Raw genomic sequence first — 20,093 nt, 5'->3', positions numbered from 1 at the left:
ATATATATATATATATATATATAATGCTAGTAATACAATGAGTCGTGACAAAAAGAGGAAGAACAGAGATTCAGTTTGATTTGGTTTGAAACGGTGGTTTCCGATTCACTAACCAAATCAGCACATTCTAGGACCTCTTTTTTTTTTTCCTCCCATAACATTGTGAGCAGGACCTTGAACCGAGCCAGCTGCCAAATCCTTGAGAACAGGAAGTGTGTGGGAGAGAACACACTGTGGGAGTTTTGCAATTAGTTACCCAATGCTAGTACGATAAGTACTTTTTCTTGCTTTATTACTGGCCACCCCCCCCCCCCAAAAAAAAAAAACAACTTTCTGCTGTTTCGAATTAACTATATATATTTTTAAATATATATAGCTATATAGGTCGATAGATATGGCACTGTCTCGCCGTTTTGGTGGGCGGTTGCACTAACAAGCGCCTGCCTGTAGAGGGCGCCATTGACTTAAAAAAAACGGCGGTGGCATTCGCACGTCACCGCGCATGCGCGGGGGGGTCAGCCTCCAACAACAAGGAGCGAAAGCCAGCCAACATGGCCGACCTGGGGAAGAAGTACTGCGTGAACTGCCTGGCGGACGTGACCCATCTCCGGCTTCGCTGCACCGACTGTCCCGATATCGAGCTGTGTCCCGAGTGCTTCTCGGCGGGCGCAGAAATCGGCAACCACCGCAGATGGCACGGCTACCAGCAGGTCGACGGCGGGCGCTTCTCCCTCTGGGGTCCCGAAGCCGAGGGAGGATGGACGAGCAGGGAAGAGCAGTCGCTCCTCGATGCCATCGAGCAGTACGGCTTTGGAAACTGGGTACGAACTTTTTCCACTTCCTTGACCTTTTGCAGAACGTGTGCAGAAGGGCCAATGCTGAAGTGCAACCAACCCCTTCAAAAATAGTTTTGATACTGGAACTACAGCAAATGTCAGATAGTCTTTATTGCTTGACTCAAGTAATATTCTACAACTTTTATTTTTCTACTTATTTTCTGTGAAGATAAGGCCTGCACAAGGGAACATTGTAAATCATTACACCATGATTTCTTTTGTCATCAGCAGACATCAATGCGAAATGTTCCATTTGTTCGAAAGTAGATACAACTTTATTGAGTTTTAAATACGTTATTGAACAACCAATTCTTTCATTAAAGATGCATTGAGTTAAATATTACTCCCAGCCCTTTCAAAAATGAACACAAATGCACCACCAACCCATTCAAAAATATCAACAAAGTTGCATTCAAAATGTTAAATGAAACTTTAAAAAAATATTCTAGATTCCTGAAATCTTCTGTGTGTGTGCGACAGAGGAATACATGTTGCATGTAGATATTCAAAGGTTTTATTTCGAGCCAACCTTAAATTTAGTACATTTTGGTTTATTCCCATTCATTTGAATAGCTAGTTCCCACAGAAAGTTTCCAAATTCGCACAGTTCTCCAAAGAGGCCAAGAGTGCTTGCTTCAAGCTGTTAATTTGTCACTCCCAATTCAATTTACCCTAAACCTGACATAAAACAGAAGAGAATGAAACATTTGTATATTTAAACACTAAAATGTTCAACAAATCCACATCTTTTTTTTTGGGGGGGGGGGGGGGGGTATCAGTACTTCTATCTTCCATCTCTGGTTGTTCGTTGTCTAGGAGGACATGGCCGCTCACGTCGGGGCCGGCCGCACTCCACAGGAAGTCATGGACCACTACGTGACCATGTACATCCATGGCAACCTGGGAAAGGCCTGCATCCCCGACAGCATTCCCAACCGGGTGACGGACCACACGTGCCCCGGCGGGGGGGCGCTCTCGCCCAGCCTCACAGTCCCGCTCCCGCCTCTGGACATCGGCCTGGCCGAGCAGCAGCAGCTGGGCTACATGCCGCTGCGCGACGACTACGAGATCGAATACGACCAGGACGCCGAGAAACTCATCAGCGGGCTCTCGGTGAACTACGACGACGAGGACGTGGAGATCGAGATGAAGCGCGCCCACGTGGACATGTACGTGCGCAAACTACGCGAGCGGCAGCGGCGGAAGAACATCGCACGGGACTACAGCCTGGTGCCCGTCTTCCTGGGCCGGGATAAGAAAGAAATGCGGGACAAGGACAAGTTGCCCGGAGTCGCGAGCGCCGCAATGGGCGCGCTCGGAGCGGGAGCCGGCGCGACCGGGCCGGGTTCCGCGACGGCGGCGGGAACGTGCCCGCCGGTGCCCGCCACGCCGAAAAGAAAGATCAGCAAGGAGGAGAAGGAGCAGCGGGTGCGTCTGCGGGGGCTCTGCCAGTTCATGGCCCACCGAGAAGTCGAGGAGCTCTTTGAGAACATGCACAAAGAGCGGGCGCTCAGGGCCAAAGTAAGGGAACTGCAACGATGCCGCCGCAACGGCATCGCCCGCCTGGACGAGGCGGCCGAATACGAGGCGGCGCGCCACAAACGGGAGAAACGCAAGGAGAACAAGAGCGTGGTCGTCTCCAAGCGAGGCGGGCTCGGGGCCGGCGGGCTCGGCTCCGGGGCGGCGCCGCCGGAGGCGGCGCGACCGGCGGGCTCGGGGTGGGCTGCGCCATTAAGGAGGAAGGCAAAGAGGGCGAGTTCGCCGCCATCGAGAACCTGACCGGCTTTGAGCTGCTGTCGGACCGCGAGAAGGTGCTGTGCAACTCCCTCAACCTGAGCCCCGCCCGCTACCTGACGGTCAAAACCATCATCATCAAAGACCACCTGCAGAAGAGGCAGGGCGTCCCTTCCAAGAGCCGGCTGCCCAGCTACCTGGACAAAGTCCTCAGGAAACGCATCGTCACCTTCCTCACCGAGAGCGGCTGGATATCCAGAGACGCCGTCTAGAAGGCGGCGAGGGGGGAAAAAAAACAAAACCAAAAACTATTGACTTGCAACATCGACGTCGGGAACGTGTTACAGTGGCAGCCTTCGCTCGGGAAAGAAATACAGCGAACCCCCGTTTATTGCGGTCAAAATCGAAAGCACATTTATTTATATCGTCTTAGCGCCTCCCACGCGCTTTCAATAAACTTTCGATGAAAATTGGAAAGTTCCGGAATTAAACATTGCATAATCAAAACACCAAAGTGTTCAATCAAACCGTATACTGTAACAACGGTTACAGTCTGTTAGCTTAATGCTAACACATCATGTTAGACAGGCTCATGAAATTTATGATAATTATCAACTTTTTGCTCTTTTAACTCGCGGGCGCTATGCTTCTTCTTCTTGCTCCGAATTGCGCCGCATCTCTTCCAGTCGAGCTCACTGCTGCCCGCTAGGTTGTGGCACAACGTGGTACTACACTGAAGGCACACAATTCTAAAATAGTGCGATACAAATCCATAAAAATGATCAATTAACAATCTGTGATAGAGTTGGGGTTCACTGTATTTTCATATCAGGACTAAGGACAAAAGAGCCATATGTTTTCTTTGCAAAGGCAAAGGGTGAATTGTCAGTATTTGGGGTCTCATTCAGGTTGGAAAATTTCTGGTGAATTTCCATTGGAAGTTTAACTGTGAAATTTTGCACCTTTATCTGTCATTAGTGTATGAATCAATTTTCACGAGTCCTGAGGCCCATAAAGTGAAACAATTCTCAGCTTTTTGCCCGACGGCTTGACTAAATTGCGTTTTCATCATGTCCAGCAAAGTAGTGTGATCCTTTGTAAATAATGTATAAATGAGAAGAAAAAAAATTAATTACTGGTGACCTGTACAGTATTTTCCATTGTGGAATTATTATTATTATTTTTTTTACATAGCTTTTGTAATGAAAAATGAATTTTGTATTGCACACAAGAAGCTGCGGGCTTTGCTGCCGTATGCATGGACAATTGAACATGTATTAAACATGGAAACTTCTACATTTATGGGGGGGGGGGGGGGGGGGGGGCGGCTGTCATACTTGTTTTCATGTTGATTATGGTTGTAATTGTGAAACCTCTTCTTTTTAGGAAAGTGCAACCACAATCATGTCTTCTTTTCAGGAACAGTGTTACCTTGAGATACGATTTCAATTAGTTCTGTGACCACTCGTGTCCTAAATCTTCTTTCCCCTTTGAAATGAATGGAAATGGCATTCTGATTTCATGCTGCAATCCAAATCATTGTGCTGCTCCTTCTGTTGTCCCCGCCTTGGCCACCGGGGGAAGTATAATAGTCATACAAACGACGACAAGTCACCCTCAGTGAACCAGTAAGCTGCAATATTAGTTTTTTGCAGAAGATAAAGAATATATGCCTGTCATAGACAATATCACAATTGTGTCCAAATATCTGTTGTCTAATTGTTAGCAATTTCCTGTTTGCTTTAAGCTAGTGGGGGCGTTCCGAAGGTAAAGTTGTTGAGATGTTTGACGTACACAAAACAGCTTGTCGCTTTTTTTTTTTTTTGGGGGGGGGGGGGGGGGGGGGGGGGAATTGTCCACTCTGTCCAACTGCTGCTCATTGATCGGGGGGGAAAAAACAACAAAAAAACGACGGAACGACGGCTCGCATCGTGTTTCTCGTAGCGCATGGCACTACTGTAGTTGCTCCTGCGTTTCGCAATCATTTTCATGGCTGGTCGGCAGAAGCTGAGCTGCACTGTATTTGCTTAAAGAGTAGTTGTGAGGCAGTTACATTTGTCATGTCTTCCCATTTTTATTATTATTTTATTCATACATCACTTAAATGGCTGGTTTTGGACATAAAACATTTGAGGTGAAAGCCGCATTCTAACTGGTCCTGTCGAGTCCTTCCGAAACTCCCGGACGGGACTGAAGCCGAAGCCCCGTCAGTTTATCGTGATATTCAGTCCGGTGACGGAGAGCACGCTTTCATCAGAGTCGTGGCCGGGAATCCAAAAAAGGTCTCGCGTGGTCCTCTGCTTCCTTAGGAGGCTTTGGCCACGCCGACCAACGCCGGCCTGAGGGTGCGCCCATGAAGCTTGTAGCCCACTTTGGTCACCGCGGTGACCGTGCCAGGCTCTTTCCCCTCAGCGGGGGCGTGGAAGAGCGCCTCGTGCTCATACGGGTCGAACTTGTGGCCGTAAGGGTTGAGCTTGACCAGGTTGTGCTTGGTGAACACCTTCTGGATCTGGACCTCGGTCATCACCAGGCCGTCGTAGAGGTTCTTCAGGTGAGGGTTCCGGCTCGTCACTTCCTCCTTGGGCACGCTTTCCTTCGCCTTCTCCAAAATGTCGGCCACCTCCAGCAGGTCCTCGCAGAAGCCCTGGATACCTGGTGGCGCAATAATCGGGTAAAAATGGATTGTTACGCTAACTGAACTCAAGTTAGGCAGATATTTCTTTGCGTACCACTAACAGAATCACTGACGTCGGGTCCAGTGTTTTAACTTTTGCTGCGTTTACCATATAATTTCGCATCCTGAACCATCCTCTGACTCCTCGTCCGCAGGTTCTCCGTGTCTGCCAAGGCCCGCTTGTACTTGTCCTGTGGATGGCCCACGTTGTTGTTAAGTACAGTTATCCTGGTGACGGGTACGCCAGACGGCATCGGACTTACGGTCATCTCCTTTAGCTGCTCCTCCAGCTGCGTCTTTTCGGCCAGGACCTTCTCCGTCGCGCTCTGTTCGGCCTTTTCGGTGGGCGCCTCCTCTGAACTGTGGCCGTTCTTCTGCTGGGTGGCTGTACATAACCGCCGCGGGGATGCCCTGGATATGAAAAAGAGATACCATACCTGTTTATTTATTTTTTTAGGCTGATACAGAATGTGTAAAATGGATAAAATGGCTATGTTGATGATAATTTTGTGAAATACACAGTATTACAACAATATTACGGGGGTCAACTTGATGACGCAAGTTTGCGACGGTTATGACGTCATTAACTGCGCGCCCGGGAAGTGTTCGATAACTACCATTTGACCAACAGATGAACTATACAGTCTTCCTTTAGAAAATCACACATAATTCCCACCAATTGAGGTAATATGCACATTATATTTAGCCAATAACAGCTTTTTACTCCCGGTATCTCCAATAATGTCATCAAGCTATGTCGCGACGCTAACGTTTCCAAGCTCCACTGACATGCTATTCAAGTCAAATCGGCACGTTCCTAACCTCGCAACGTTGCGCAAAGCTCCGAGCGTGAAGCTCCGTATGCACAAATTGGCCATTTTCCGTCTTAATTCGGGACGCGAGAAGCCTCCTTGGAACACACGCTTGACCGGGACACAAGACCTGATGGGCGGTGTCGTGCTGGCTAACCAATCGGGAGTGAGAAGAGGCGGGGCGTATGTTTACCGACCAATTGCGTTTGGAGGAAGGCGATGCCAACCGAATATAGTTTGGTTGCGCTAACGTGAAAACCCACACACGTGATCAAGGACAGTTGATTTAGCAACAAGTTACTCATCCACAGGTTAGTTTTGGAAGCAAATTATGTTTAAATAGCAACAATAATAACATTGAAATGTTAATAAGAGTCGTACTAGTCAAAAATAGTGCATGTAATTCTACGAATTGTGTTACGTAAAGAGGTGGCAAAAGTACATGATTTACATTACATGAAGTAGGCCTACAAATATTTGTGTAAAAAAAAAAAAATACACCAGTAGAAGCAAAATGACCGATTCGAATCCTGAAATTAAAGTTACCAAAGGTACAGACTCTTAAATATACTTGTGTACACAACTTAAAAAACAATGTATGTAATATGTCAGTTACATACAGAGAAACATACCAAAAAACTGCTATACTTCACTCCCTTGACAAAAAAAAAAAAAAAAAAAGTTGATTCAACTAGAATATGCAATTTATGTAAAAAATGGTTATGCGAATTGTGAAGTTGAAGTTGGAACTGTTTGAATCTGTCAAGAAATGAAGAAGGAAGAGGTGAATGTGTGAAATATTTCAGAATTGGGTTTTTGTGGGAATTGGGAAAATGTGATCAATAGTTAAATTTGTGTCCTGATTAAGCTGACGAGTTTGAAGTTGAACTGGTTTGCATTGGTCAAGAACACCCCCACAAATCTTTGTAACAGGGTTTTTTTTTTATGGAAAGATTGCCCTCAAAAAGACAGTAATAACGTAATAAAATATAATATAAGGAATTAACCAATTTCCGCGCCCTCCCAAAAATCTTTTCACTCCGCTAATGCTGAACTCAATCTTGACAATTTTTTGCCTTTTTCCTAACGCTTGCTCATATTTTTCGATAAACGAAATAACGGCTGGGTATTCACAACGAGGTAAGCAACATGAACTGATGGTGGCCTGATGTTGTGAATTTTTTTGGCGCCATCTCGTGGTGGAGCGCCTGAAAATCACTCGTAAGTCAAATTTTTGCTCACCACAGAAACTATTCAATCATTTTCGTTTTATAATTGCCCGTATATGACACAAGATGACGCCAAAGCACTATTTTTCAATTAGCCGGGGCTTTGTTGTCGAAAAGAAGCTCCTCCCCTCACTTCAACGTAGTTCATTGGCACCAAGATGCCAAAAGATAGCGCCAAGGCACTACTTTTATATTAGCCAGGGCTTTGTTGTGTCGAATAGGAGCTCCTCCCCTCACTTCAACATAGTACCTTGGCACCAAGATGGCCAAAAACAGCGCCAAAGCACTACTTTTCTGCGTCTCATTGTGTTTTTTTTTTCTTCTCTCTTTCAAGCCCACTTTCTTATCATCCAAACCTGGCGATGGCGTGCTTAGGTGTGCTGCGTGGCCTCGCTGCGGGTTTCGTGGGCCGCCCACGCTAGACGAGGTGAGTCATGTAGCGCGTCAGTTGTAATGCAGTATGACACGGCGTGGAGGACGAAGCGGCGCTTTTTAAGTGCTCCCCTAATACAAGCGGTGTCAGTAAGATGACAGGAATTACTTCAAGGCGGGAGGAGAGTCGGCCACCTCATTATCAGCGCGGAACATCCCATTAATTCGTCTTCTATTCCGTGGAAGATTGTGTGTTTTAACGCGGTCTCCTGAATGTCCTTAATAAGGAGCAGGAAGGTCTTTAAAGAAATTTCATGTCGAGTTGAGGCGAAAGGAGAGACCAAAACGAATGACAGAGAAAGTGAGAAGAAGGTGAGGATGACTCCTCAAATATTAACAGGCTCTCACCTCCATCAAATATTCACGTTGCTGTTCTTGCTCCTGGCTGGGCTGGAGCCGATAACAACGTTTTTGCTACAAAATAAAAAAAAAACGTTATTGCAGCACATCTGAAATGACCAAACGACCATTCATTATGTCAATAATTCAAATATTCAAATGAAAAAGCAGACATCTCCATTTTTAAATTTTTGTGAATTTATTAAAATTATTTTATTATTATTATTTTTTTTAATTTTGGTTCTGGGTTCCAGTGTATTCAGTTAGTATGTGTTCCGCAACTAAGAGGCACATTTTTTTGGGGGGGCGGGGAAATATTTCATTGCAAAACTAAGAAAATAATTTCAAGTCCAACCTTTTCACATGTCTATAAATTACACTGAAATGGTTAGCGTGATGCTTTGTGTGTCAAAATTCATAACAGGTTAGTGTATTAGAACTACAAATGTCTTGAAGTAACCCTGAACCTTAATTTAAATGAACCCCAAATTGTAATCCTTCAGAGGGAGAGAAATGTCACAAAGATTATGTAAATACAATTTCATGGAAAAGATTTTTATTTATTTTTTTATTTAGGTCTGTAAATGTAGCTCAGAGCTTCTGATCGCGTTTAAGCCGCAGCAGCGACCACTCATTCATATACTGTATTTGTGTTTTGGAGGCAAAAAAAAAAAAAAAAATTCATTTTTTTTATTTTAAATGATGATTATGTTAAGTGTGTACTACTGACTGGATTCCAGCGTTCCTGCTTGTTTATGGCGTCACGGCATTGAAATTCAACTGTGGTTTGCCGGGGCTGCTCGGCACCAGGTGGCGCCAGCGGGCCGTCTTGTGGTCCAGTTTTGGGCCGGAGACGGGTCCACGTTGTTCCCAAAATCTCCCCCACCCCCCACCGCCCCCCCTCGCAGACTCCCTCGCACACTCCCTCGCTCGCTCAGCACAACAGTACACGCCTATCCATCTTCCTCCAACCCCGGCCAGTCTCCTGCTCCGTCTCCGGCCCCAAAGCATGCCCGCACCGGCGCTCCCAGCCTCCGCGCACCTCTGCGTCTTGCTCTTAACCGTCTCGGCGGTGACTGCGATGCCGGGACCCGCGCGCTGCGAGCGGAGGGACGACCGCGGAGCGGACGTGGGACGCGCGGAAGGCTCCCCGGCGGATGGAGGTGAGGACACCGAGGGCTCGGAGGGCTCCCCCCGCCTCAGGAGAGCGCTGTCCCGGGGGAAACAAATGTCCCTGCAAAGCAGCTCGTTCGTGCTCAAAGGAGATGCGACGCACAACCAGGCGATGGTCCACTGGACGGGGGAGAACAGCAGCGTAAGTGCCGAAGCGTCCACACCCTCTTTGTGCCACCCAGTCCCGTCATCCACATGATGCCAGACAAGTTATTGTTCTCACCGGGGAAACTGGGACACACCTTAACTGTCTTCTTTACGCACACAGGTGCGCCACCTGGATGCATTGAGCGCCTATTCGGTTATTTGTTGGTCGTTGTCTTTGTGGTCACGAGAACGCATGTGACTCAAACATTTATGTATTCAGTCGGTGGGTTTGCTTGAACAAAAGCTGCATCCGTACAGTTTGCGTCTTGGCCAGATGGTGTGAAAAGTGGAATGGTTCTATTTTGGGGTCCAAACTTTCAAAATGTAGCTGAGTAATTGATTTAACAAGTCAGGTCAGGTTTTAATTTTTTTTATTTTCATTTATTTTTTTAAATATATTTCGCCAACTCAGAGCAAAAGTTATCTTTGAGCACATCAAGAAGGACACTCCTCGTAGAACATCGGATAACCACTTGAACCATACATGAGCAAACCATTGGCGATGGAGAGAGCAATGGGCACAACAACAGCTGAAAAGCCAACGGGCGAAAAACAACCTATCAGCGTCGGTAAAAGCATGCCAAGCAATTCTATATTGTTTTACGTGTTTACTGCTAGATAAAAAAAGAAAAAAGTCCAGGATTTTTTTTCCTCTAATTTACAACCAAAACAAAAGCAATCTTTACTAAGATGACCTCGACACGGAGAAAAGTGGAGCAATCACGCTCGTCGCTGCTTGAACTGAATTCTTTTTACTCAGTAGGCGTAATCGGTCGAGATTTTGTTGCAATTTTAGTGACGTGTGACTGCTGGGAAGATGTGGAAAATGGGAGTGAATTTCGTCTTTTTGAATTTTTGCAATTCAAGGTGAAAAGTCCAGTTGCCTGGCTGGCGGATTGAAGTTGAAGTCGGGCCTTGCAAACAAGAGCGGTCTTTGTGGCGGCCGTCGCACGGCGGAGTGCGTCGGCGGGAGACGTCGCTGCTCGTCGCAGCCTTTGTGTGGCTCGGCCACTGTACGGCAGCTGGCGAAAACGGATTTAGATGACACTGTTGGAAACTTAGGAGCGCTGCAGATAGTAGTTACAGTGAACGGACACGGCGCTCGTGTTGATTCCTCCTCAATCAAAGGTTCATCCCAGCCCAATAAGACGGACAAATGGCGCATTGCGATTTTATTCCGAGGTGAACGGCGGCGTCATCGGCTGCGCGGCTCTTTGCTTTTGCGAGCTGTGATTGGATGATTGAACGAGCTCATTTTTCCCTCGCAGATCGGCAGCTTCTAAAGTCGGGCCCCCCGTCTTCCGAACCCGAGCACGCAGATTCTCGAGGAGCGCCGAAAAAGAAACCGCAGATGTTGAATAGAGATCAAATTTTAAAAAAAAAGTTGACCGTTCGTGTCGTCAGCGTTTTACGAATCCAAAATTGACGAGGTCAAAGCCGTGGAGGTCTAATAATATTCACTAAGGTTCTCTTTTTATTACTCCGCTCACTGTCTGATATTTTTGTTGATACTTTTCATATTGAGCCGGTTCCTTGTAAATGTACCGGGGATGAATTTGAATATATTTACACCAGGCTCAACAGTTTCCCCTGCGAGCGAGGCCAGGGCATCGGCGGTAAGAGCAAAACAGATTATAAAGAGAAAATGTGCTGACTGCTCGCATAATAACGCCGCTTTGACACACTGGAGCATGCAAAACCACGAACGTTTAAGAGGCTTGTTGTGTTGATGTGAATGTGGACGAACCGCAAACGAATCCGCGCCCAGTACAAATACGAGAGATGCGAGATCAAACATCCAAAATACATTCAATTAGCGCAAGAAGCTATGCGAATTCTGTAGTCTAGCCGGGCAAATTATACAAACCATTATCACACGCGCACACAAAAAAAAGAATATTACACAAATCAAGTGGTTTTCATGAAGCGTAATTAAGATGAAAGTCACATAAAGCGTAGCACGACCATGTGATGCGCCTTTAAATGGTCGCTCTCCTCTCTAACTGAGGAGAGCTTACCTAACCAGCGAGAGCTCGTTTCTGAAACGCAAAATCACTCGCGCTTTCCCTTTTCACTTAGGGGGGGGCCACCTGAAATGCGTGACACGCGGAAATGACGTTCAAACTGTAGGATGATGCACAAGTCGGTCTGGAGGCAAAGTCCGTCAACCCAAACGATGTTTGTTCGACACGGACGGGCTAAAGGATAGCAATGGCGTCGCGAACAGATATTTGTACCTTCAACAGTGCAGCAACACATGTAGACAGACATGTCACAATACTCACATGCGTCTATTCTTCATCATCTGCAACACACGACTACTATGACTGCCGATTATGAGTCACGTACTTTCTTGATTGTCTACATGACGTATTATACTGCCACCTGGTGGCCAAGTTCCACACACCAGAGGGAGCTGCGATGAATGAATCATGATACACAAACTGTTGAATTATTTACATTCTACGTAATTGTTATTACTGTATGTTTTTTATGAAGTACATTATAACAGCGTGATAGTTTCTTTCATTTCAATGGGGAAATATTATTTGAGACACCAGTGTTTTTGAGATCATGAATTTAACTCGCATCTCAAGGCACAACTGTATATGTACATATAATATCGTGACATTGGCCAGCAGTGCTGATTCTGAATGCCCGGCCGGATAAGACTGGCGTGGCAACACGCTGAAGCTGAAATCTGATTGGACAAAAAAAAAAAAAAAAAACTCGAACGTCCACATAAAGGTAAAGGTAAACAGTGCAGCTATGATCTATAGATTTTGTTGTCATAAGCATCGCCACTAATGTGTGTCCGTCCGTGTGTGTGTGTGTGTGTGTGTGTGTGTAGGTCTCCATGTCCCTGACTTCATCTGAAAGGCATTTGTTCACATGCCCGACAGACATTTCATTTGGGCCCCGCTAGTTCTGTGGCGGGAAATTGTTTGCACATGTGAGCAGAACCTTTCTCGTCATTTATCTCGTCGGCGGCTTGTTCGAGACACTCCACAAGCCTCCGGACTGTAAATCATCTGCTTGGTCGTCCACATGTCCGCCTTCCACGCGAATACCATCCAGTCCTGCGGCTTGTCAATCCGGCGCGGTCGTCCCGGACTTGCCCCCGGCACCGCTGAGCATTTGCTAATCGCCCCTGGCCGCCTCGCATCAATCATCTTGTCACTGAGGGTTCGGATGACACTTTTTGCTGTTTTACCGTCCTGTGTCCGGAGGATGTACTGTAAGTGTTATTAATGGCAGCAGTGAGTTGAGGCTAGCCAAGCGAGCCTTTTCGGGAAGCCGGTATCATTTTAATATGAGACAGAGTCCCATTGGGCCATTTGTCTATACTAATAACAATGACTCCTCGTGCTGTTATCAATTTTGTAAGGTGCACTTGAAATCCAATCGGAACTGTCAACACAGTGCCTTTACTTACAAGTTGAATTTGTTCTGGGACCATACTCGGACGTCAGATCTCAAATGGAAATGAATGGAAATGCCATTCATTCGTGCAGCCTCCCAAAAAACAACAACCGAAAGTGAATTAGGATAGTATAAAAACACACAGTCATAACATCATTGCACAGAATGTAAAGAATTCAACACTTTGTGCATCATGATTTCCTGCTTCAATGCCCATTGACACTGTGTTCCATCTGGTGTGCATGTCATGGCCACCAGGGGGCAGTGTAATGCAGACAGTCATCATAAATAAAGAAGAGTTTCACAACTAAGTGACTCAGGCAGCTGAAGTAACATTAGTCATTTTTTTTTCTGCAAATAATCAAATAGCATGTAAAGAATAAAACATTTTTGGCTTAACGTTATCTTTTTCATAATTGTTTTTGACATTTTTAAATACACCCTAATAGTAGCTATCTAAGCGGTGTCTACGATTTTTCCTTCGCTGCGGTCAAATACACACACATGAACACAGTTATCATCTGCCTTATGCACCCGATGACATCTCGTTTTGTCTCACAACAAAAGTGATAATAGAACATCTGAGAAACAGAAAGGAACAAGGCCTACATTCTTATCCAAAAGTTACTTGGTTCTAAATAACATTGAATACATTTTGTAAGTGCAGCGACATTTTTTTAAATGTTATTTTTTTCAGCAGGTACTGGAAGTGGGAAAACTCGTGAGTTGGTGCAGTCGCGAGTCAAGGTCACACTGTAATTTGTAGCTGGAACAAATTTTTTTTTTTTGGGGGGTGCAACTTGTTACGACGCGCTGTCTGAAGCCCCAATTGCTTTCAAATGGTCATACGCAAACATGAAGCTGTTTAAATTTGAATCAAAATGTCAGCCCCGGCTTTCCTATACCGGCAGTGTATCAATTAAAAGCTGGCACGCAGAACACGGACTAGCTCACCGCCTTTGTCCAATCAGATTGGCGGATTGGAGCCCAAAAACAAAAGAGTCATTTGCGCCAAGCATAAAAGCGCTTTGGATTGCTGAGATCGTCATCCAGTGCTTTCTCTGATGGCTCCAACGTTGGCAGACGGCAGCGTTTGTTTAGTGGACACTGACTAAAGGGAGCTAAAAGTATTGACGTATTTTTACACTACCTCTCTTTCTTTCTTTTGTTTGTCGTTCAAAAACCCAGCAGGTATTCCTTGTATGTCGTTTCAGTTTTGCCTTGGCAAAACTGAGGATTTTTTGTTTTTCTTCCCCACTTCCGTGTCGTGTCCTTCTTCGGCTTCACGGTCATGGCTTAGAGTTCCCGCTGACGTTGCCCTGGAAACCCGTACTGGAATCCCGGTGCAGGTTTTCTAATCGTTTGGTTCTGGACTGAGGAGTGCCCCGGTCCCCGCATATTGAGAAATCATCTAAAAGATGTTTTTTTTTTTTTTTTTTGGTGGGGGAGATTTTTCAAAATCATTTCAATCTTAAGTTTCATAGACATCATCAGCTTCTTCTTCTCAGCATTCACTTTCTGAGGAATCACAGTTGGCTTGTAAGTTCCCCCCCAAAAAAACCTCCCCTCTCCTTTAAAATCCCGGAAGGAGTCGTGACCTAGCCGGTTTCTCCACAATCCCTCTTGCTCTAGCAACAAATTGGGAGATTGCGTCGTCTTCTCCTCGGCGCTAAGCCGTTCCCACATCTTCACATCACGCAGGCTCACCTGAACAGCTCCGCTCGCCGGGCGTACGGCTACTCTCGTTTGCCCCTCTCTCGCCAACTACTTGAACCACAACAGAAGACGGGGGAAATGTATTCTGTGCATCAACTCGACGAGTGTTGACGGCGGCGAAGCCTGCCGGTCGTTCTTCAGTTTCCCAAGAAAGAAAAGAAAAGAAAAAGTCTGAGTCACGTCCGTGAGCAATTAGTGCGGCAGCGGGGGCGACAGTGTGGGAGGCTGCAAAAAAGGAAAACACGGAAATTAGCTCAATTTGATATTCAACTTGATACTCTTATGGCAAGCTGGTTGAGCATTTTTTTTGTTTTTTAAGGTCCACGTACTAGTACACTCTTTGTTCTCGCGAGTAAGACCATTCAGCTTACTAGTTTAGTCTTACTAGTTTTTTTTTTTTTCTACTACTCCTGTGGTTCAATCGCGGTTGGATACAATCATGTAGCAGTATGTCTTCATCAAGAACAAAGCAGAGTTGTTTCCCCCCCCTAAAAGTACGTTCAAAGAAGTAAATTCCCGCCAAATCCCCTCCCCTTGTTCTTTCATTGTTCTCTCGGTGGCATGCGTGCACTCGTGGCCGACAACGAGACGCTCTAAAGCGGCCAAAGTCATAGCTGGCTAGCTAACTGCACGTCACGTTTGCGCCGAATAAATTCTGGCGCTCAAGTTCTGACTTAGTTTGGGGAGGGGGCGACTCATGCCGGGGTCGAGGTGCGTCACTGGGCCCCAAAAAAATCAGGAAAACTAAAAATGGTTCAAAAACACCACAATTGAGTTCTACTTACTTCTCAGACTTTGCACGTTTTCAGCAGTTATTCTGCAACGTGTAATGGATTTAGAAACAATTCCTTCAATTCACTTTACAAGCTCTTGAAGTCACTCTAACTTTACGCACAGTTTGATCTTCAGTCTGATGATTTTGGGTACCGCTAGCGAGTGCTTGGCTGCTAGTGCTAGTAGCAGGCAGAGGTCAATAAGTGCACAATTGTGCCTCGCTAGTAACATCCGATTGTGCTGCTCGTGCCCAGTAATGCCATATAATAGTCGAACGAAACGTTACTTGTCGTTTTCCTTGTGCGTCTTTCTCATTCTACTAGCGCGCCGAATTGTCTTCCGAACGAGGACAAAAAGCGTAGCAGTCAAATAAACGCTCAAGCGGCTTTCCATATACTCCGAATTGATTGGAATAAGACGGCGATCAGGTGCTCTGGCGAGAAGCTGCTTCCTTCAGCTGTCGCCATCTCTCGCCCACACGGCGTGCTTTTTTTTTTTTGCCAGTGAAAGGAGATGCATGCGAGTGGGCGCGGGCAAACGCTGCCATTGGTCACATCAGGTACACCTGCACAAATGCGAGGCGACAAAAGTACTCGCGCTCGGAAAAGACTTTGGTGAGACATGAGGTGGTCAAAATATTAGGGACCCAGTGGAAAGAAACATTCTGTTCCACACTGTTACAGCTTTGGAAACCTTGTACGCCCCGCCCCCCACCAGCCACGAGTAAACCGCCCCATCTATGACCTCGTTCTCATTATCACCGCCTCTTAAGTCATCGGTAAGTAGATCTGAGAGGAAAAGAGTCTGCAGGGTCAATTGTTGGCTTCTAACTGTGCCCCAAGCTGGCGGCTGTTGTGTCAATATTGTGGCTGATCACCCGCACGCCCGGCAGAGGGGATTATCTCCATCTTCGAGGTCCCTCAAGTTTGCGCTAATCTCCATTTTTATCTCGGGGAAGCTTTCCCAGATTTCCCAGCGGCTTTATTTGATGTGAGGCACTTTCACGCTGGGCCGAGAGCTTCCCTGACAGAAGCTGGAAGCGGGACCGCCCCCCCCCCCCGCCAGACAGCTCCCACAAACACGCCCCGCCTCTGCTTTGTAAAACACAGGCGCATCGCGACTGTCGCGCAGTAAAATCTGTTGCCGATTTCGTGAGGCAGGGAGCCAAGTTTGCGGGTCGGATAGGCTCCAATCGGCACCTGCGCAAAACGGCAACGCGTGCCACGGATTTGAATGATGCCAATCTAACGAGATCCGATACGAGATAATAATAATGCTCGGTTGCGATTGACACTCAGAGGTGTTTCTGCATTAGAGAGACAAAATGTTAGAATCTGCTGTCAATATGAAACAGTGGCATACATAGCATGTGTTTAACAGAACCCAGAGAACAGAAGAGAAGATTTGCCTGTGTTAACTGCCTGGTATGATTTATGAGATGCTTGTCGGGCAGCGAAGATTTCTTTCGACACGATGTCCGGCCAAAAAGGCGACACAAATTCATACAGTCCGCGCGGGTCGGAGTGTACGAAAATAGGCCGGTGGTGGATGAGAATAGCGGTTAGCCTCGCTAGCTTCGCCGCTAGTCTTGAATGATTCGGACCAGCGCTGCGTCAGGACGCGCAAGGTGAAAGCAAAGTGTCTGAGGTACCAACCGTGCCATCACAATTTAAAATCGGGTTTATCGGGTTTGCAAGATAATTTGGTTTTGAAATGCCCGGGTGCTGTTTTTCACGCTATTCTCGTTGGTCTTTTACACTTGGCAATCGAGATGGTCAGATTACTCATGAATATTTGATATATTGATGATTGGATCACTGTCATTCTTCATTCTTTTTTGCCTATATCCCTATATCGCAGATTTTTATTTTTTCATTGTACAGAGACTGGCTTTTCCCTTTAGCGCCCCGTCTCACATTTCTATGCTTTGCCCGATTGGTCCTATTGTCAGTGACTTCCTGCTTTTTTTCAATTCCAGACTCAATTCAGGGCGCAGGTCATCCTTACGTGCTTGACAAACGCTGTTCATATATACTCTACGAGGCGAGCTGGCCCAGGGTCACAGTATTAGCGCGCGCACGCGGCAGGTTGCTAGCAGCTGCTGCGTGCGCGCGCGCGCTGCTTTTTCTGGGGCGCCTTTGACATGAGCATTCCTGCTGGTTAAATGTTCGCCGCCCGTGTGCTGGCTGCCTTTCCGCTCTCGTTCACGTATTACATCTGTCGTTCGCAGCAAAAGACGACGACGCTGATAACTTTGTATGTAGCCGCGGCTCGAAAGCAAAGCGCGCGCAGTCCCTGTAATGGAAATGCACTGGTGCAGTGGGTGATTGATCATTCAAATCATATCAAACGAAGTTAATTGAGGTCGCACTTTTCATACGTTAATTTGCCGTTAGCATTACGCTAGCCGGAAGGTTAAGCTATGTGGCTCTTTTAAATATACTACAAAAAAATAAATAAATCTGCCATTTCGCAGGGCCACTCTGATGTGTTGTTGCAAACTTGCAGATCTTGTGCTCGTCCTGAAGTGCCCTTTGATCATTCTTTTAGATCCAACTCGTGCGGCAGAAAGAAGCGGAAAAACGGAGCCTCACGTTTGAAGTTGAAATCGACTGCGTCAGGGGATGTGAAATGAACGTTTGCCAGCGTTAGCACTGGACCCTTTCCACCGGGAGGCCAGTTCAAGACCTTTCAGAAAAGAAAGGCTGTTATTACACGCATGCTCTGGGTTAATTGGTCTTGATTGGTTAAGTGGTTCGCTTCGAGTAAAACAAGCCCGAGCTCGGAATTCTGTGTGTGTGTGTGTGTGTGTGTGTGTACGCTCCACCACACTCTTATCCTACAATTACCATCCCGCGGGCCTTTTCAAACATTGGCGGCAGTGTAACGATAACTCACTTCCACGCCGCCATTTTTGGGGTGCCTTGGCACGTGTGGCACGACGTTGAGGAGAAGATGGCGCACAGGGAAAGCGCTTGGCAAAAAAGCACATGAGACGGCAGGATTGCTAAGCCGATCTTTGCCCCGGAGCAGACGGACTCTTCAAACAATCATGTATCAGACTTCCACACGCCTGTAATTAATGACTTGTTCTTCATTTTTGAAGGCAGGCAACCATTGAAATGATTTGAGAGCGAGATTAATAATGTACAATATCGTCCTCTCTCGAGATAAGCGGGAGCAGGAAACTCAGCCTTTTATAATAATAATTATTATTTTTCAGGGCACTCAAGGTCACCCGATAAACAGTTAAAAGAAATCAAGCAATAGAAACAAATAAAAATAAGAACATAAAACATCCATGTATTCATGAGAAAATAGTTGAGACATACCACAAAAGATGCTACACAGTTTATTTTTTTTTTATTTTTTTTGTGGAACATAGAGTGTTAAAATACAAAAGCAGACGTCTGCAGTTTGTGTGAATTGAGTACAATTATTATTATTATTATTATTATTTTGGTTCCAGTTTACTACAATACTTACAGTATTTTTATGCTTTAAATGTGTTTAAAGCCTGTGAGGGGGTAAAACTAGATTTAGAAAAAAAAAGTTATATGGGCTGTATATCGCGTATTTTCATCTGTTGCAGGTGGGTCGAGAACGCATCCCCGACGATGAATGCACATGCATTTTCTTTATGAAAAATACATCACCATTTTTTTTTTTTTTTTGGTCTTTTGGGGGCCTGGAACAGATGATTATTGTCATTTCAATTGGATACGAGTAAATTGAGCTCAGTCACGGAGCGCATTAAAGTCGTAAGTCATGGCACCATTTTGTTATTCTTGTTGCCAGCATCAAAGACACAAGACGTCGTCTTTTGAGAATCACTGAACGAGGCCATCAATTAAAATGGACGTACAGTATAGTTTGGAAATTGCCAGCAAGGAAAATGATTGTATTTTGGAGCCATTTAATGGTTGACGCTGGCAACCGAGGCAACCTTGTGTCAGAAATGACTCCGATGCTTGTTCCACCTAAACGGGTTTCAAAGTGCATCAGTGGCGTCCCGATCGCCCGTCATGTCGCGCAGTCGCAGTCTAATAGAAGCAAGTTCGGAAAAAATGTCTCGTATTTATTTTGTCCTTGGGTGCGTTTCAATTCCTCCACTGAGTGCAATCCGCTGACAGCGCGGCGAGTGGAGTGTGTGAAGCCAACAAACATGAAAGTGACACCCCCAAGCCCCCCACCCCCACCCCCACCCCCACCCTCACACACACACCACCACCCTCCTCATGCATGTCAGCAGAGAAATTGTTTAGCTGAAAGTAGAATACGGCGCCAGTCAAGTGTGACAAATCTGCGAGTGATGAAAGAGACCGGCAGTATGAATATGTTAATGGGAATTAGCTTCTGGGCCAACGCTAAATATACTGTATGTTGTGTGCAATTGTGTCTTTTTAAAGGGGCGGGCGGGGCGGGGCGGGGTGCACTCCAGTAAAACGTGCTGTTAAAGCTGTGAAACTTCTACCGTTTGATTAAGATCGCCGTGAGCTTGCACGGCTTCAGGTGATGAATTGACGTTCGCAGAAGGATGCCTCGGCGGTTACAAGAAGAGTTTCCTTCTGCAGAATTCCGGGAATTTTCATGGGAATTAATACACAAAAACTGCAAGCACAATTACACTTCAGCGATGTTTGTCAGACCTGTGCGCAACAAAATCCGCCATATCGAGAGACCAGATTTTTTTTTTTTTTACGCCTTTTGTTATTTTTTTTGATAGGAGAAATAGATGGTGGTGTCCGATCGTGGTACAGTTTCTCCCTCGTCTTGTCAGACTTGTAAGTTCTGATCTGCATCC

The 20,093-nt window shown here is 46.0% G+C and overlaps 3 protein-coding genes across 10 annotated transcripts in view; 2 read left to right on the top strand and 1 right to left on the bottom strand.

Annotated features, from left to right (window-relative positions):
• The first annotated feature begins 33 nt into the window (after positions 1-33).
• tada2b (transcriptional adaptor 2B) lies at positions 34-4,375 on the top strand. Its single transcript, XM_061763319.1, is given in 3 exon segments — positions 34-821; positions 1,653-2,513; positions 2,516-4,375. Coding segments are annotated over 3 exon segments (1,458 nt in total). The 5' UTR covers positions 34-551; the 3' UTR covers positions 2,843-4,375.
• Positions 4,376-4,619: 244 nt separating this feature from the next.
• grpel1 (GrpE-like 1, mitochondrial) lies at positions 4,620-6,224 on the bottom strand. The gene is made up of 4 exons (XM_061763883.1): positions 6,067-6,224; positions 5,508-5,655; positions 5,354-5,435; positions 4,620-5,222 (listed from the first exon to the last, which is right to left on the bottom strand). Exons 1-4 carry the CDS (start codon positions 6,120-6,122, stop codon positions 4,876-4,878), a joined length of 633 nt encoding a protein of 210 aa, XP_061619867.1. The 5' UTR covers positions 6,123-6,224; the 3' UTR covers positions 4,620-4,875.
• Positions 6,225-6,317: 93 nt separating this feature from the next.
• Positions 6,318-20,093, top strand: part of sorcs2 (sortilin-related VPS10 domain containing receptor 2) — a 64,450-nt gene continuing 50,674 nt past the window's right edge. For 5 of the 8 annotated variants that reach the window (XM_061763879.1, XM_061763877.1, XM_061763875.1 and 2 more), the window contains exons 1-3: positions 6,318-6,367; positions 7,620-7,712; positions 8,797-9,371. In XM_061763879.1, coding sequence (XP_061619863.1) covers positions 9,066-9,371 — 306 coding nt within the window. In that variant the 5' untranslated portion in view covers positions 6,318-6,367; positions 7,620-7,712; positions 8,797-9,065. Of the gene's footprint in view, positions 6,368-7,619; positions 7,713-8,796; positions 9,372-20,093 lie in introns of those variants that run through there. The other 3 variants (XM_061763876.1, XM_061763882.1, XM_061763881.1) reach the window with 3 other exon arrangements.

The sequence above is a fragment of the Phyllopteryx taeniolatus genome, chromosome 23 (assembly GCF_024500385.1).
Source record: "Phyllopteryx taeniolatus isolate TA_2022b chromosome 23, UOR_Ptae_1.2, whole genome shotgun sequence".
In the NCBI taxonomy this organism is placed as follows: domain Eukaryota; kingdom Metazoa; phylum Chordata; class Actinopteri; order Syngnathiformes; family Syngnathidae; genus Phyllopteryx; species Phyllopteryx taeniolatus.
This window is presented reverse-complemented; position numbering and strand designations above follow the sequence as displayed.

Excerpts from the sequence above, each read along its gene's own strand:
- grpel1 (XM_061763883.1), bottom strand. The coding sequence starts at position 6,122 with ATGGCCAATTTGTGCATACGGAGCTTCACGCTCGGAGCTTTGCGCAAC. Across the intron at positions 5,436-5,507 it reads AGCAGCTAAAGGAGATGACC|GACAAGTACAAGCGGGCCTT; the intron begins GTAAGTCCGATG and ends GGCCATCCACAG. Across the intron at positions 5,223-5,353 it reads TCAGGATGCGAAATTATATG|GTATCCAGGGCTTCTGCGAG; the intron begins GTAAACGCAGCA and ends TTGCGCCACCAG.